The sequence below is a fragment of the Psittacula echo genome, assembly GCF_963264785.1.
Source record: "Psittacula echo genome assembly, chromosome: 2".
NCBI classification, from domain to species: Eukaryota; Metazoa; Chordata; class Aves; order Psittaciformes; family Psittacidae; genus Psittacula; species Psittacula echo.
The window spans coordinates 49,260,359-49,278,009 of NC_137737.1; the positions used below are offsets into that span (position 1 = coordinate 49,260,359).

General features: G+C 43.1%; 2 protein-coding genes across 2 annotated transcripts in view; one reads left to right on the forward strand and one right to left on the reverse strand.

The window, feature by feature from the left end:
* WDR37 (WD repeat domain 37) overlaps positions 1–11,600 on the reverse strand; it is a 49,238-nt gene extending 37,638 nt beyond the window's left edge. Inside the window, exon 1 of the mRNA XM_080639651.1 lies at positions 11,563–11,600. The gene's annotated coding sequence lies outside the window, so the exon portion shown is untranslated. The remainder of the gene's footprint in view (positions 1–11,562) is intronic.
* Positions 11,601–12,503: 903 nt separating this feature from the next.
* Positions 12,504–16,730, forward strand: IDI1 (isopentenyl-diphosphate delta isomerase 1; the record flags this gene model as incomplete). Its single annotated transcript, XM_080609868.1, has 4 exons — positions 12,504–12,660; positions 13,777–13,869; positions 15,215–15,345; positions 16,413–16,730. Exons 1-4 carry the CDS (start codon positions 12,519–12,521, stop codon positions 16,728–16,730), a joined length of 684 nt encoding a protein of 227 aa, XP_080465994.1. The 5' UTR covers positions 12,504–12,518.
* Positions 16,731–17,651: the final 921 nt, after the last annotated feature.

The following is a 17,651-nucleotide window of genomic DNA, read 5'->3' on the forward strand; positions in this document are numbered from 1 at the left end:
CCCCTTTAAATATTAACTTCACTTTGACAGTTTCAGGGCTATTTTGATGCTAATTGCAACAGTAAGAAGCTATAGGTTTTCCAAGAGTATATTTCACATAACAGATCCTTGGCAATATGATGCTGAAAAAAATAAATAAATAAGGTGCTCATTTCTAGCAGTTACCTGATTCCCCTTATTATGTAAGGTTTTCAAACAATGAAAATTACCTGTCCAGTATATCAGTGTCATGTTACATATCCTATGAAAACCATATTAAATATTGATTAGTGAAACAGTCAGTAGCATACAAACCAGTCAAAGTCACATTTTTGAAACTTTTGTAGTTAGAACACACCAGATGACAGGAAATGGGGATGAGGGAAAACATCAACACAAGTCAAGACTAAGCACCAAATCCCAGTCAAACAAAGTAAGAAAAGAAAGGCCTCAAAATGACCCACTATATATTGTTAGTCAGATGTGGGTAATCATAACTTTTGAGTGTTACAAATGGGTTCCGAAAAGTTAAATTCACTTTCCTTATACTTAGTGATACTGTAAGTCAAATGAAAAAATCACTAGTAAGTATGGGAGTCTGGTTTCCTCAGCCAAATACAACCAAGTTCACAAAAGCTAAAAAGTAGCAATCAAGAGTAAAAAAGGCTGAACAAAAGTACTGAGGAAGAAAAAGCAACCAGAAAAAGGGGCAGAGTCTTGTGTTACTAAACTATATTCATTAAGGGTGGCAGTTCACAAGTACTGTATTATTAAAAAGTGAGCTTGTGAGATATACTGAGTTTTTCAGCTCAATTGCTTTGGAAAATAAGACATTTGAATAGATTTTTCATGCAACGATCTGTCAAAGCCTCAAGAGAACAAATTTCTGACAAAATCAATCAGCGCAAGTAGGGGAGAAAAAGATGGCCTAGAAAATATCTAGACCACAGGAGACTACTACTTTCTGAATGCAAAGATACTTCGATATTTTGGTATGCTGTTTAATTAATCTCACAGCATATTTTACAGCACGTTAAATTAAAGTTCTGCCACCTACCTTTCTGTAGCAGATGTTACTATGTATTCAGTCACAGGAAATATTTCAACAGAGTAACAGTGAAGAGCAGATGTGTAACCAAGTACTGTTCTGTCCAGCTACAACAGAGAAATGGCACCAAAAGTGCACACACGCATTACCTTACTAGACTTAAAAATTCAGTGCAGCAGTCAACTAATTCTACTTGCCTACTTCTTCTATGCTTGAATATGGAACAAGTAGACTGCTGAAAGTATTTCTGGGGTAGGCATGATGCTGAAGCCAGGGAGAAAATACATTTTAAGTGTCAGAGCACAAAATGGCTACAGTATTGCATTTCCCTTTTTGTTCAGTCAAGATAACACACAAGTCTGTAAAGGGAAAACACCAGCAAGTTTCAGCAACATCTCTTACCCAAGCTCTCCCTATTCCATTGTGTTCAGAGTTTAGCAATAGCAATGCTCACTATTTAAATGACTGTGACAAAAAAAAAAAAAAAAAAAAAAAAAAAAAAGCATAAAACCACCTACACCACAGAAACACTTCTTAAATCTCTAAGTCTCAGGTGTCTCAAGCAAAATTTCAGTATATACTACATAAAAAATAAAGGCTTTTCACAATAGTAATTACTGTCCTGTGCAACATTAAAACCTTACAATAAAAAGATGCCAGTTAACATGAGATTTGCTCTTTTTTCACAAAACAGGGAGGGAAAGTGGAAAGAAAGGAGAATGATTATAGCTATTAAGTTCTTAACTACATGTAACTCAGTTTGACAGCATTACTCATGAGTTAAAGGAATTTAAGTATCAATATATGCCACTACAATCTTTATTCATATGCAAAGAAATAAAACTTAAAGGAGTAAAACTTCTATTTTGAGGTCTTTGGTGAACAACTTGTTTCAAGGATGCTGTACATTCAAGTACCATTAATTCAATGCAAGCTGTAAGAATACAGCACACCTGAGAAAGATCAGGCCAAACCAACTTCTGTGTAAGACTAGTTGTTTTGCTAAAGATAAATATTTAGGAAACAAAGACATTCCAGATCATCACAGATGATGCTAGAACCACTGATAAGTGTGCTCAAACCTTATGAAATCACTTGAGCATTACAACATTGATTTTTTTTCTAAATTTAGCACAGCATTCTTTCAAACAGAACTGGATGTTCCTCAAAACGTAAAAGGGGAAAGCATCCACTACTGAAAAGGCAACAACTTACCCCTGACAGAAAGCATAGTAAAGAAGCTGCACTAATGAATTTTAAGTATGTTATACAGCTGGAAATCAATGATAAAAGCTGTAATACATTAGTAAGGATCTACTCTGAGCAAGCTTCTAACACAAACATCCAGGCATAAGCCAGCCCAGTTTTGCTGCTAGCAAGCTTTGATCTTGCTAATTCAACTGTGTCAGCAAATTCTGTAATCATACAAAAAGCTGTGCAGACCCAGACTACAAAACAGTCTGCTAAGCCAAGAAATTATGCTTTCAACCATACTGACTTATTTTAACTAATATTAAAAAACAGTAATTATCAAACTTGAACTGACTGTGCTCACTGCTTCAAGTAGTGTAAATGGTACAGGGTATAGTATAAGCTTACATTTAACATTAGTTATGACAGACACATACTGTGAGTATATACCATACCTTGTTTTATTAATAGGTGTTGATTAGTAACTTATTGGAGAGTTCAGTGGATAGCATCAGGTTCTGCTAAATTACTTACAGCTGGTTAAATCCTAAAACATGTTTGAAGGCTACTCTATTTCCTTAGCTGTTTCACAGATATTTTAGCTCCCATTCCTGTACTAGCAAATCCCTAATAGCCTAGGAATAGTCTGCATGCATGCACAGGTACGCAAATGCAGGACCTGAGGGTGAGGAACCCTAAGTAAGTTCAAGAGCAAAGGCGGTTTAACCAGGTATTTGTTTCAGGAAGCACTGCACCATATTCAGAGGTCAGAATGTTACTGTGCTATTCTCTAAACAAACATTATTTAGGTAGTTATTACCAACATACTAGATAAATTTCTATAATGCTTTTATGCAAGCAGAGTGACCTCTAATATCATTGCTCTTCATTTGGGAATACATTACTTGCTAATAAATTAGAATATTTTACTGCTTAAGACATCAACAAAAGCAAGTAACTTTGACACTAATTATAACACTTTCAGCAAGGTTTCCTGAAGCACCAAATAAATATAGCACATTCTTGAAGCACTTCCTCATGTGGCCTACTACAGAGAACTACCAAATCTTTCAACAGCACGTGTAATAGCAATGCAAGCACCAAGTCTTACCATTTTCAAACATCAAGACAGTCTCAAAATAGTCAGTATGTATTACTCGAGGATGAGAAAATAACAAATCACTCCAGCTTCTAAAGACACCATCACGATTCCTGTCCATCCCTCAGGGGTCATGAGCAGAGTACTAACAAACTCTCCTCCCAGAGGTTTGAAGTGCTGGTCCCTGGAACAAGCCCTTCACCTGGCCTTACAACACAAGCTACTTAGTCTTAGCTCCAAGACTTAAGAATGCCATGACATAAAACGATTCCAGTCTCATTTCAAACATATAAAATGCAATACCACTTAACTTCTCCTTACTTGATACATACTAGTTCTGGCTTGCAATTTCTGGATTTTGTAGAAGTAAGCTCATTTAAGGCACTATCAGCAAACTCACAATGTTTCTCCCATGATTGTACCAACACTCTCAAGCATTTCAGTCCATGCAAGAGATTCCATCCTTTAAACAACTCCTAAATTTAAAAGACAGTGGAAGAGCATGTCTACATTAGACAGTCTCATCTTAGAATTAGATTTAACATGATAAGCTTAGATTTAACATGATATTTAGATTTAACATCTAGTAATTAGATTTAACATGATAGTTTAGGGACAAATGTACACATAAACAACAGGCATTAAAGAAACATACAACAAAACACACACACAAAAACGTTACTGTGTTCCCTGCCTTAAATCCTAATGTTGGATTCAGGCACCTTCTCTTAAAATAACTGCCCAAGTCCATATCACATAAAGCTACACTTAAAGTTATTACAACAAGACACATCAGGGTTGACACACACACACGCAAGATCCTATCTAATGTAAACCACACATTATAAAACATACTTGAGGATAGCGGTTACCAGCTCCCTTTCAAAAACATCGCACAAGAAACACCAGCAGCAGGCTTGGTTGGAAAACAGTTTGAGAAATTTGCTTAAGGAGAACAATACTGCTGTTACATTGCAAAATGGGAGCCTGAACAACAGACATTTGTATAATTTCAAGGTGTACTCAATGACACTGAATCACTTCAAAGAAGCTGCTCCACCAGTTCTTTACGTAAATCTTCCATGAGATACTGTTATAGAAAGCACACTTTAAAACACCATAACAAAACAAACTTTCGCAAGCTGGAGGATGTAACAAGGATAAAGGCACACAGAAGTTTCTCTTTCCTTGCAAACACCAAGGTGTCCTTGAACAACGGTTCAAGTCTTGAAAAAGTTTTCCTTGTTTTGCATAAGCACACTCTACTTATTTAATTTCCTTCTGCAAATGGAACCTGACATCCACTCAACCTCTGAATGGATAAAGCACGTATTAATTCTTTCCTTCAGATTTGTTTTCACAATTTTTAGCTCAGGATGTTAAATACTGCAAATAGCTTTTTACAGGCTTAACTTTTACTCATCTCAGACTGTTCCAAGCCACGCTCCTCCTGCTGAAGGCCGTATCTACCCTGTTCAACCACCAACTTCACATCGTCAGGCAACTGTGCCCCACTTCAGGGAATATGGGTGTTTCACTTTTACTCCATTTGTACGTATGTCAGAGAATCTGAACTCACATTAGTTACACATTAGTGCAAGCTAATGAGGTACTACACTTAGCTTGTCCTTAGGATATGCGGTAGGACACAAGGTCTCCTCAACAGGCGCCCTCGGTTTCACTATCTGCAGACCTGCAACCACCCCTACAGCCTCGGGCTGGAAGTGGTTAAAAAACACCCCAAGCAAATAAAGAAGAACACACAAGACAGATAGGAGAAGAGCAAGAAGGGCTAATTTTCGATTATTTACGGTTCTAAGAGAGAACGTGCAGGTAATTTCATGCGAAATAAACCGGAATAGGACGGGCTGGGAGGGGGTGCCAAGGCAGGAGCCCCGCTTGACGGCACAGGCCTGGCGAGGCGGCGGCACCGCACAGCTGACACCGCTGCCCACACCGCTGCCCCGCTTCCCTCGAGACCCCCTCCCGGGCGTCCCGCCCAGCTCCACAGCCCGGCCCTTCCCTTTCCCCCCCGGTCCTCCTGCTCCAGGCCTTGCCCGCAGCCCCACTGGGGAGCCACTGCCCGCGGCGGCGGGGGGCCTGGCTGGGCGCGAAGATGGCGGAGGGTCTGCGCCCCGCTGAGGGGAGCGGGGAAAGGGGGGCGCCGAGGACGCCCGCACTCACCTGTCAGCCACAGCCGGGGCGGCGGGCGGGAAGGTGAAGGGCTGCAGGCAGCTGGGGGAAGGAGGAGGAGGGTGGTGGCGGGAGGAGCTGGGCGCCGCGCTCTGGCAGCGACGCGCCTCTCTGGTGAGGAGCCCCCGGGGTGACATCCGGCGGCGGGCGGAAGCGGCCCGCGGCCCCCGCTCGCCGCCATGGCGACGGGCTAGGTAGAGAGCGAGAGCTGCCAGCCGCCGGCCAAGCTTCGCTCATCCCCGGCGGCCGCGGGCGGCTTATGTACAGGAGCTCGGAAGATGCCACCGGGCCAGGGCACGGGCCCCCATGGGACGGCTTACTTGGTTTGGGGTAGGCGCCGTAAGCCCTGATAGATGGGGACCTGGGCACTTGACCTGAGGTGTGGCAACGAACACGGACTCTCTACAGAGACAGACCGACAGCACAGCAGCGGGCCGTGCCCGGCTGCGGGAATGGGGCACCGCCACTTCCCCCTGCTTCAATGGTTGCCTTACAACCCCGCAGCTCCCAGGCGTTCATTTAATGCTGATACTGAAAAACCCGAGTTGCATTTCATCCTAACCATTGCCCAAGTGGACCACTGTGGACAGACAAGGGAGATGAAGCTTCCCTGGAACACTGCTGGAACCCTTATTTTGTAATACAGAATAGCTGGAACATGCTGAATCTGGACCTACTCTGCTTTATCTGCGGACAGTACAACAGTGAATCAAAGCTAACCACTACATTCTGCAAGTAGGCTGTTCACTTTGAAGCTTACAACACATTATTGAAATGTGATTAATTCCTTTACTGATTAATACTTAGAAGAAGCCTTCACCTAAAATTCTCATTTCTCGTAACAGATTGTGAAAATCAGAAGAGGCCTTTGCCTAATTATTTTTTCTCTCCCTGCAGATTATCTGTCTGCCTCAGAAGAGGTCTGTGAAAAGGACAGAACATGCGCTTCAGAGTGAAGGCTGAAAATAATACATTTTCTTTTCATGTGCTTCTCAGCTACAAGTATGCCTGTTGTTTTGTCTGTTTATACTGTTCCTTTGTCTTCTTTTTCCTTTCCACCTCATTCTGTGCAGTCATTTCTTAATTGTAGCTGTATTAAGACTAACAAAAATAGCATTTTACCTATTTATTAGCATCTTTTTCATCACTGAAGGTCATTCTACAAGATAACCAGCCTCACTGCCTCAGAACTTCCCATAATTTTAGCCTATTCCCCTTCTTTAAAGCCATCAAAAGGGAGCAGAATGAGTAAGTGGCTGTAGGAGAGGAAAAGTGAGGAGAAAGGACAGCCAAATGAAGACAGGCAAGAAACAGAACAGACTTGCCTGGGAGGAAGCCTGAACACAACCTGACCAAATGCTACTGTTTGATGTTTTGAATTCATAGAACGGAATCAAAACAAAAAAACTGAACACAGTATTCCATTTGTGGCCTGACAAGTGTCAAATAGAGTGGGATGATGACCACTCTCTCTCTGTGGGTGATTCCCTTATTGATGTAACCCAGACTGGGGCTTTCTTTGCCACAGCAGTACACTGTTCACTCATATTGAGCTGCTTGTTCACCAGGACCCCCATGTCAAAACTGCTCCCCAGTGACAAGGTAGATCCCAGCCTGTGCTATAGGACTGGGCTTTATCTAGGTCCTCCTTGAACTTCATAAGGTTCTTTTTCGCCCACTCTTCCAGTCTACCCAGGTCTTCCTGCACCACGGCTCTTACTTGGCCTTCTTGAACTTCATGAGGTTGGCATTGGCCCACCTCTCAAGCATGTCAAGGTCCCTTTGGATGGCATCTCTTCCCTCCAGCATGCCAAACACGCCACATAGTTTAGTGTCACCAGCAAACTGGGTGAGGGCACACTCAATTCTACTGTCCATGTTGCCAACAAAGATGTCGAACAGGATCAGTCCCAATACCGACAACTGAGGAACACTTTTCTCTTTGTAGCTGGTAGTTGCAGTTATCCTAGCCAAGTCACAACTTGAGTCCCCAGCTGTTCTGTTCCTAACTAAACATTTTTTTAGCCTTATTATTCTTACCAAAATTACTTCATCCTAATATAATTCTACTGTACCATAACAGGTTTTTTGCCCCACCATACTGTACCATGACAGGTTTTTTGCCCCACCATACTGTACCATAACCTTTCTTTCCCCCTGAAGAAACAGAAAATACTGCATCAAGGGAAGTCTGGGGCTTAAACAATAAACAACTTTTTCTTTGATGCAGGGTGGCCCTGACTTGAAAATTAACAGGCCTTGTACGGATGCAGTTGCTTTTTCATAATGAAAGAACAGCAAGTGGCTAGCCTGTTGCCACTTGAGCCCTGTTACTAGTTTGGTTTTGCCATGGCACTACAAGAGCAACAGGCACTGTGTGATGTATAGAAGCAGGTACCAAACAAAAGACTGCACTTTCTTTTCACAAACTACTTGTTTTAAAACAACAGGCACAGATAGCAACACAGGAGCATAGGGAGATTGGGGCAGTACTAGTTTGCCTCTCTTATCAGCAGCTAAAAAGCTTTTTAAGTAGGCATTTCAGTAAACTGAGTGGTAAAAATTACTGGACATCACCTTCCAGACCTACTTCTGCATCTGTGGCTGGGCTTGAGAAGACAAGATACAAGGCTTAGGAAACCAGCAACAGACTAATAGTTGAATGGATTAAGATTTTACAAACCTATAAAAGAAACAGGAAAAGGCAAAGTCCCTTGTCCAGAGCTCAAACAAAAAGAAAGACAAAAGAAAAACTTACCTAGAAAGAAAAGGACTCAAGAGTTACTTATAGAAAACATCCCAGCATCTCCATTCTAAAAGAGTGATTTCCTGTATCATTAATCATCGCTTTATGCTGTACAATAACACTTGGAAGTCATCCATCATATCACTTTCCATCATGCTGAAGGTAGCAGAACTAAATGCAAATGCAGTATCCTACTTATATATTTAGCATATATGCATTACATTTTTTACTACAAAGCCATCTGCCTTCTCTGAAGTGAGCTGAAGCCAGCCCACTTTCCTGAAATAGGCCTTTTAAGAAAGAAGGAGCAAATGAACAACAGCTGATTCATTAGGACAGAAAGCTATTCACCTCCTCATCCAGGCTGTTGTTGTTCTGCGTGTAAGTGGATTACTTAAATGTTTCTTGAAGAACTGTGATTTCAGGGCAGGAGCAGACATCCAAGAATAATTTTTCATAGAGACCAGGAACAGGTATAGCTGTATGGATGAGAAGGGTGAACTAGAAGTCTCTAATATCAGAATAAGTGAAGAGGAAGCTTAAAAAGAGGTAGGTTGGTTGTGAAAAGTGAGGGGAAGTCCTTAATTTTCCTTAGCAAAGCTGAAAACTGAGGAGAGGTGTGTCTCAAGAGTCTGTGTGTTGTAGGCTGGCATCAAAACCCTGGTTTGTTCAGCATATTTTTTACTTTGCTTTACTATCTTCTTGTTTAATTTGCTGAATAATTAAAGCATTTAGCTCTGGTTTGGTGGGGGTCACGTTTTCTTTAGCTTAGTAGAGAGCAAAATTCTGTCAGTGATTTGCAGCCGGTTGGATTTTCAGATGAAATGAGAGATTTTTCAGTGGCAATAAGACTGCTTTTCCCTTGTTAGTAGAGTGTTTAGAAACAGTCAGCAGAGTTCAGGAGATACATAAATTAAATCAAGACTTAAAGGCATGTATATGTCACTTCAGGCATGCCTCTGTTTATGCGGGGTGAAGTAAAAGTTCTGAGGTTTCAGTCTTTCAAAAGTTCAGGTTTTCAGCATACCATTACAAAAATGAGGCTGCTTTATCTTCAACACAAAGAACTTCACTGAAGGAACAGGGCAAGTCTGGAGGGGAGTGACAGAAACGATGATACAGGTGACAAAGCATGTAATCCTAAAAAGTGTCTTTGGTTAAAGGCTTGGGTGATTTCTCCCTTGTCTGTTTTGTGAAAAGGTTATTTTGTCTCTCTCATCTTTTTTGGCTGCTTTTCTACCTCTCATTAACCACCAGCAATTTATGTCAGACATGTTGCTCACCAGTGTTGCTCCAGGTGAAGTGCTTTGTCTGTGCAAGGCAGGAGCTATAGTTTTTTCTGACAGGTTCTAAAGTGCCTGTATAGAAGTTCTCAATAGTTATTACTAGGAAAAAAAAAAAAAGCCCTCTTTTTTTTCTTTAATCCGTTACCTATGGGGATGTTTTTGTGGTATCACTCCACTGTGTAGCCTGAATGTCACTGTGTACATCTGCTCATCCGTGTATGTCATACATCAGCTGTGCCCCATGTACAGACCCCATTTCTGTCTTTTAGGGTAGAAGTTTCTCTTCCAATAGGGCTTCACTCTCAGGAAGGCTTGTTAACTCTATTGTCTTCATATGAAATGCTGGTTTGTATCTCCATCTCAGTAGCTTGAGGATTTGGGGTAGTGTCCCTTATATTTGGTTACACTGGATCAATAAAAGTAGTGAGTGATCAATATGGTGAAGGACATTATCAGTAGTTCTGCAGAGCTCAGTATCCAGTTACTGTGTTTTCATGCTCAACAGTGACTCAGGATAAAAAGTAATTATGTGCAAATTTCAGTCCTTTCTGAGTGTATGTTAATTATTACTAATGTGCTTGTGATAATATTACACTTGTAATATATTAATGAATAACACAACCTTAATGGTTTTATGTTGTATTTTCTATAGTTAAAGGGATATACAGCAGCTGGCACGTTGGTTGGTTTTGGTTGGTTGGGGTTTTTTTTCACTTCTGATGCTCTCTGCTGGTTTCGGGTGGCTTCCACTCAAACCACCTCCTGCCCTTTATCAAGTTCTGCAGAGAGAAACTCCTGTAAAATAACCCTTTTGTAGGACATTAACTGTCAGTTTGAACATTTTGTTTTGCTAATGGTATCTGTAAATGAAAGGCCATCTGTCCTTTTCACAGGAAAACTCATGACAGACCAAAATGCAGGAATGTGAGCTGAGAGGCAATGAGAAAGAGTGATGCACCCAAGACAACATATGAGACATAATTTCTAGGCCTTTTGTGGAATCTAACAATAAATCCAAATCTGTGGAAGGCAGTAAATTGGCAAACAAAGTCTTACTCCAAAGGTACTCCATTATGGTGGTGTGAAGGTTCTACAAAGATATTGATGTTCCTCCACCTTTAGACCAAGTACCTAGTGCAGTTCTAGACACACATATTGGAGCAGCTCACCTTGACATTTTGCCTATGCTTGGTTCCCATCCAGAAACTGGGCATTTCTTTCTCTGTCCCTTAAGAACTTAACAAGTTTGGCAATTTCAGAGCTTGGCTAACACAGTTTTCTGTGAACTGTAGCTGTCAGCAAAGGAGGGAAGACCACCACTGTTCCCACCTTGAAGAGTGCCACAGGCACTGTGGGCACTATGGGAACTGTGCGGCACACACCCTCTTATTCAATGGGTGCTGCTATAGAGCAAAGAAAAACATCCAAGCATGCTACCGAGACTGCCAAAAAGCCCTGTGACTCAAGTCTTGTGGTTAGGGTATCTGTCTAAAAGAATGCTCCCAGACCCGAGTAGAAATTCGATCCAGAAGGTGTTTGCCACAAGCAAGGTACACTTGTAAGAGCTGGCATTGTGGTGCAGCCTTTATGTTTTCCTGCATGGGTGAAAAGACAGTAGGCAGCGCTTAGTGTTAAAAATGCTTAAACCTCCTCACTGCCAGGAGAAGATAAAGGCTCCTTTCATCTTCACAAGCGGCTGCTGTGCAGCTTGCTCCCAGATGAAGGCCTGCAGTGCGGTACCTCCGCCTGGCCCGTGCCGCCCTACATCCATCCTCGCCCCATCCACCTTGGCGTGCCCCGGCGCCGCGTAGCCCTGCGACGACCGAGCTTTGGTGCTGGGTCAGAAGGTCCACCCTGAGGCCGGAACAAGCCTGGAACCGCGCCCTGGCATCAGAGCCCGATGCCTCCTCCCATCCTGCCGGAAATTGCTGTGCCCAGCAGGGCACAGCCTGATCAGGCTTTCCCGCTCCCATTGGCTAGGTAGCCGTCATTCTCTCTTCCTATTGGTCAGTGTCTCTACCTGGCTGCGTTGCAGTTGGCTGCGCCCCTCTGTCGCTGTCAAGTCTCTCCTCCTGGGCAGGCCGCACCGCGGTGGGGCGATGGTGCGATGCGGTGACGTCGGTGTGGCTGGGCGCTGCCATTGGTGGAAGCGGGGTGACGGGCCATGTGGCGCGTGCTGCTCCGGGCGGGTGCCGTGGCCCACCGCGGGTCTGCTGTCACTCTAGGGTGGTGCTGCCGCCAGCGCGTGGGGGACCGGCACCAGCAGCTCGCGTCCGCAGCCGGCCTGCGCGGGGGGAAGGCCCGGGCCCAGAGGTGACAGTGAGGAGACAGAGAGAAGGCGGCTGCTGAGGGACGTGGCTGGTCCGAGCAGGAGCGGGGCAGCTGCTGAGGAACGGGGCCCGGCGGGGAAGGGGGCAGCGGAGGCAGAGAGCGATGGGAGCTGGCTGCAGCGTGGAGAGGGGCCGCGAGGGCAGGGTTTGGGGGTGTTTTGGAGTGCATGGTCAGGGAAGCCTTGTTGCTTAGTTCTTACTGATGGGGGGAAAAACGGGCTTTGCACACGACGTGTGGCACTATAAATGTAGCGCAGCGTCAGTGTGCAGGACGTGCATAGGCTGTGGGGTTAGGCGAGGTGAGCTCTGTGCTGGGTGAAGCGTGGAGCTGGATTTCCTGCGCTACGACCCTCTCAAAGCGTTCTATTTGACACAGCTGTTCAGCAGCAGCTGCTGCTGCAGGGGCTTTCAGAGAAGTGAAAAAGATCTTGTAAGCACCTATAAAATGTTGTGTGATTTGTATTGTGAATAGAAAGTTTCAGCAATCTAAAAGCCTGTAAGCCCCTCAAAATACAGTTGGTGCACAATGTCAGAAAACCTAGCCATTTGATTGTTTCTCCTACTCTGCCCAGAACCTTACGGATGTTGTTAGTACTGAGTGACTCTTCGTTCTGTTGTTTACAGTAGAACGTGTGCCACCATCACGATGCCTGAGGTAAGCACAGACCACCTGGATGAGCAGCAGGTGCAGCTCTTGGCAGAGATGTGCATCCTGATTGATGAAAATGATAATAAGATTGGAGCGGATACCAAGAAGAACTGCCACTTGAATGAGAACATTGATAAAGGTACGGCCTGATTGAACCTTCTGCTTGAACCGTTAAGTTGAATGAGTGTTCTCAGAAATATAGTCATGATTACATTAACAGGTTGATCAAACCAGAGCAAGTGCTTCCTCACATCCTCCCTCCTCCCCCAGCATGCAGTATCTAATTTTAAAAGTACTGCAATATGGAGGAACACACAAGGGGTGGCAGTAGCAAAGGAGAGAAATGTGTGATTGTGGGTATAAGCTGCATATCTTGATAAATACTTCTGAATCCCATTTTAGTGATGCAAATATTTTTAGCCTGTTTTATGCTATTATGGATACCTGATTTTATGTAACTTTTCCTAAAGAATGCCACTGATTTCTTTTCAAGTAGAAGAGGCTTTGATTTTTAAGTTCTTCATGCAGAGTTCTGCTTCAAATGCTGCTAACAGGAAAGGTTTTCATTGGTGTCATTTTAATTGATTGTGGATTTTATTTGAGGTTGGTCAGATTCATGAATCTCCCCATAGTAGCGTGTGACCTCCTTTTCTGTGTTCAGGGAAAACATCTTCCTGAAGAGTGAAGAATGGAACTTTGAGCAGCCTGGTGTAGTGGAAGGTGTCCCTGCCCATGGCGGGGGGTTGGAACTGAATGATCTTCAAGATCCCTTCCAACCAAACCATTCTGTGATTCTATGAATAGCAAACTCAAAAGATGCAGAAAAAAGCAAAAGTGCACTTAAGTGAGCCTGTCTTCCGGTGTACTTTTGCAGTTCATGAAGTGTCTTGAAATTCCATACAGGTTTTCTTAGGAATTCGAGTCATCTCTTTTTGATAATAAATTTTTGGTTACTGAACCCTCCTTAAAAGCTTGCCCAAGCATGAGTGTTCAGAACAGCAAACTGACCAAGTTTAGAAGAACTCTTCTGTTGCATTGTTGTTCTTAGCGCTTCTCTAATTTCCTAATGTTTGCATAAGCTGACATAAGCCCCTAAATAATAACTCCGAAGTTTTTTATCAAATCCTTCATTTTTAACATGTGAGTTTTTAATTAGATTACTCCAAAATGAGGCTGTTCTAAGCTCTTGAAATGACTCCATATGGTTTTTCTCTCCTCTGTTAATAGCTCTCCATGTTTTGTTTTCTGTTTTCAGGTTTACTGCACCGAGCTTTCAGTGTTTTCTTATTTAATACAGAAAATAAACTGTTACTGCAGCAGAGGTCAAGTGCAAAAATTACATTTCCAGGTTAGTACTAAAGCACACTGTATTTATCAAAATGTTCTATTTTAAAAAATATGCCAGCCTAATCTTACAGTGTAACTGATTTTTAGGTATTAGAATTTACTGCTTCAGAGGGGAGATACTTCTAATACTCCTCTTGTATTGATGTTGAAAGATGTACTTACCTTGTGGATGATGTAAGACAATGAGAACGGTAGCTTATTGCTATATATGTTCTTGGGAAATGATTGTTCCCTGACATAGTTGATCCTGTTTGTGCAAGCACGGAGTTTGTGTTGTTTACCTTCTCTGCTGCAAGATTTATTTCGTGGAGCTGCAGGAATTGCTCTGGTAGCTGTGGAGAGTGTTCTCATTCCACTGGTAAAGACAGACATGTAGGTGATAGGTAGCAGAGCCCTGCTGCTTGGAAGCAGCTGCATTGTGCTTCAGTGAGATCCAGAGACCATTAGCTGTGTATGTCTTCACCAACATTTTTTTAACTGTAGAAGTGAGACTGTGTGGCCAGGCAATTTTTGAGACTCCTGAACCGCTACTATTGAATGCAGATGGAGAGACATAAAAATAATGAAAGAAAAATAGCTTACAGGAGATGTGTTAGAGGAAGCACACAGCTGTTTCAGAATTTTGGATGGAAAATGAGTTCAAGTGGTTTCTAACCCTCTTCTGGAAGCCAGACCTCGTGTTCTTTCCTTGACTGCTAGCTACTCAAAATGCTGCAGAGCAGTCTGGGGGTAACTTGGCTCTATTTTAGATGCTTTTGAGCTGGACTGCTACAGATAGATAAAAGGTTGTCCAATCACAGTTATTCTACATAACTGAAAGGTAATTTTTCATATACTTCAAACAGAATACACAGGGTGTGTCCTTTAAACACAAGCATAAACTGCGTATTTACTTCTACTTACAGGCAGCTGCTCTTGAAGCTCTGGGAATATTTCTGGTATTCTGTTGCCTATAAACTCCCCAAAGTAATTTTAATCGTCATTTGTAGGGTAAACAAGACTTTCATAAACGTGCTTTCTAAGTAGGGCTGTCATGGGTATGAGAATGCACATCTCCATGTGAATCAAACTAATCTGCAATGTACTTGTGGAGGCAAATTTTGATGCAAAATAGGTGAAGAAAAGTATGAGGTGAAAACACCCTCCTTCCTCTCTCATCCTTCTCTGCAAAAGAGAAACAGTTGTGATGCATTGAATAACTGCTCTATGTCTCTGGAGGGGTTTTGGTTTTGTGTTTTGGTTTTTGGTTTTGTGTTTGGTTTGGGGTTTTGGTGGTTTTGCTGTTTGTTTCTTTTTTTCCCCAATGCTTTGTGTGTCAAAAATGTACTGATCAAAACTTCTTGCAGATTGCTTTACCAACACTTGTTGCAGTCATCCTCTAAGCCATCCACTGGAACTGGAAGAAAATAATGCCATTGGTGTTCGGAGAGCAGCACAGAGACGACTGAAAGCAGAGTTAGGAATTCCCATGGATCAGGTAACAGAAGAAGGGAGAAGCAGGAATTCTTGCCAATTTACAGACTAGCTGTATCTGGCAGTCAAGGTCAGCCTGAAACCTAAGAACAGACTTAACTTCGGAGATACGGAGAACTTCATCTATGGTCCAGGGTCTCAAAAGTTCATCTCAATAATTGGTATTGTAGAATATTCCAGTACTCAGACTGAGTATGAACCAAAAAGTAAATCAGGCTGTAATGAAGGATGGCGTTGCTTCATGTCTAGCCTGTGTTTTCCAGCTGGGCAGGCCGTTCTGCTTGCCCAGGGGAAGGCAATATGACATCCTTCCTCTAGGATAACAGCAGAGTGCTTCACACTTCTGGTAGGACTGCTGCTCCTGGAGGGCGTCGCTGTGAACGTGCTGCCAAGAGCCATGTACAAGCCTCTCTGCAATCCCAGATTTCCAATGGGAAGCAGTATGGCCTTGGCGCTCTGTGTTTGTTCCAGCCTGTTTGTTTATACAGCCTGCTTCTCGTACCTTCCTCTCTGGTGGCAGTTTGGGAGCGCACAGAGAGCAGGGTGAAGCTGCCCGAGCTATGCTCCTGGTCCAAATCTCTTCCCATGTTTTGTAACTTTGCATTTGTGCCCTGGGACACGGGAGGAGCAGCGTGCGACTAGGAAACATGATGGAGTGGTGGTCTCCAGAATTAATTACCCAGCCTGCCACTTGCCAGATCCCTGGTAGATGAGGGTGTAGATGGTCTGTCATATGTAGTTCTGGCCTTAGCTTTAGAATGGCTGTCATGTCTTTCCCTTGGGAGGTAGGGGGTAGGTGCAAGGATTTGTGTTCATTGGTGCTTCGGGTCTGGTAGAAGTTATTTAAAACTTCATGTATAGAATCACAGAATGGTTAGAGTTGGAAAGGACCCCAAGATCATCTGGTTCCAACCCCACTGCCAGGAATTCTTTGTGAAGTACATTGCAGTTGTATGCTTGGAAGAAAAGTAGTGTTTAAGGAAGCAGGTAGCAGCTGGGAGTTCTACTGCCATGCCTAGCAGTGCAACTGTTCCAGTTTGGCACTGGCTCTGACAAGTGTTTTGGCTGCAGGTGACTCCAGAAGAAATCCAGTACCTGACGCGAATTCATTACAAGGCCAAGTCCGATGGGATCTGGGGAGAGCACGAGATAGACTATATCTTATTTGTACAGAAGGATGTAACGCTGAATCCCGACCCTAATGAGATCCAAAGCCACTGCTACGTGACACAGAAGGAACTGAAACAGCTCTTGGACAAAGCTTCCAGGGATGAAGTTAAGATTACTCCATGGTTTAAACTCATTGCAGAGACCTTTCTTTTTAAGTGGTGGGATAACTTGCATAACTTGAACAAATTCATTGATCACGAGAAAATACATCGAATGTAAATAACTGGGTGAAAAGATGCTGAAGGCTGGCAGTGATGTGCTGTCTCATTGACACGATGGTACCTCATGACTCAGTTACTGACTGCAGAAACTTGGAGCATGTTTAGTAACATGTTCTCATACGGAGATGGTTATAGCCAATGTTTTTTTTTCCTGTCTTCACCTTTTGTCCCCCAGCCCTGTTTCTTTTAGGAGAGTTACCCTTGATCTCATGTAAAATGGGTAGTGGCAACATAAGAAATATCTGGGCTCATTCTTCTCCATTACCTGGTGTGATACAGAAGATCCTCAGCCTGTGTGTGACCGCTTTGCTCTTGCTCCCTTGCACAACTCCACCCCCTGTCCTGCTCCTCTGGTGAGCCTGGCCCCTATCCAGCAGTGATGACACGGATGCAAGCTCTGCACTGATGCTGAGCAGGCGGGTTGCCTGAAGAAAAACCCAATTAACTCAAAGTAATCAGGATGACTTTAATTGCAGAAAGCAAATCTCTTCAACTAGTGTACTCTATAATTAACTGAGCACATAAAAGCTTAAGTAATTGGATTGTCTGTGTGGACAGTTTCACTTTGAAGTGCTGCAATATATGTCATAGCTTTAGATAATAACCCAAACACCCCCTCTCCCCCAGTGTTTTTTTTTTTCCCCACCAATCTTCTCTGGTCAGTTGATGGCTAGATACTGGACATGCCTTAAAAAAAAAAAGGGGGGGGGGTGTTAATTATACACAACACAGAAACAGTACTTGTGTAACACAGGAATTAAATGGCTTTTCTCCAACTGCCAGAAAACAAAGGCATCCTGATAGAAGTTTTTTTCACGCAGCATCTGCTGTAATGGTCATTTCCAGACAGCTCAAACTCTTTATACTTCACGATTAACTACTTGTGGGCTTATACCAGGTCTTGATTTTCGTTCGTCAG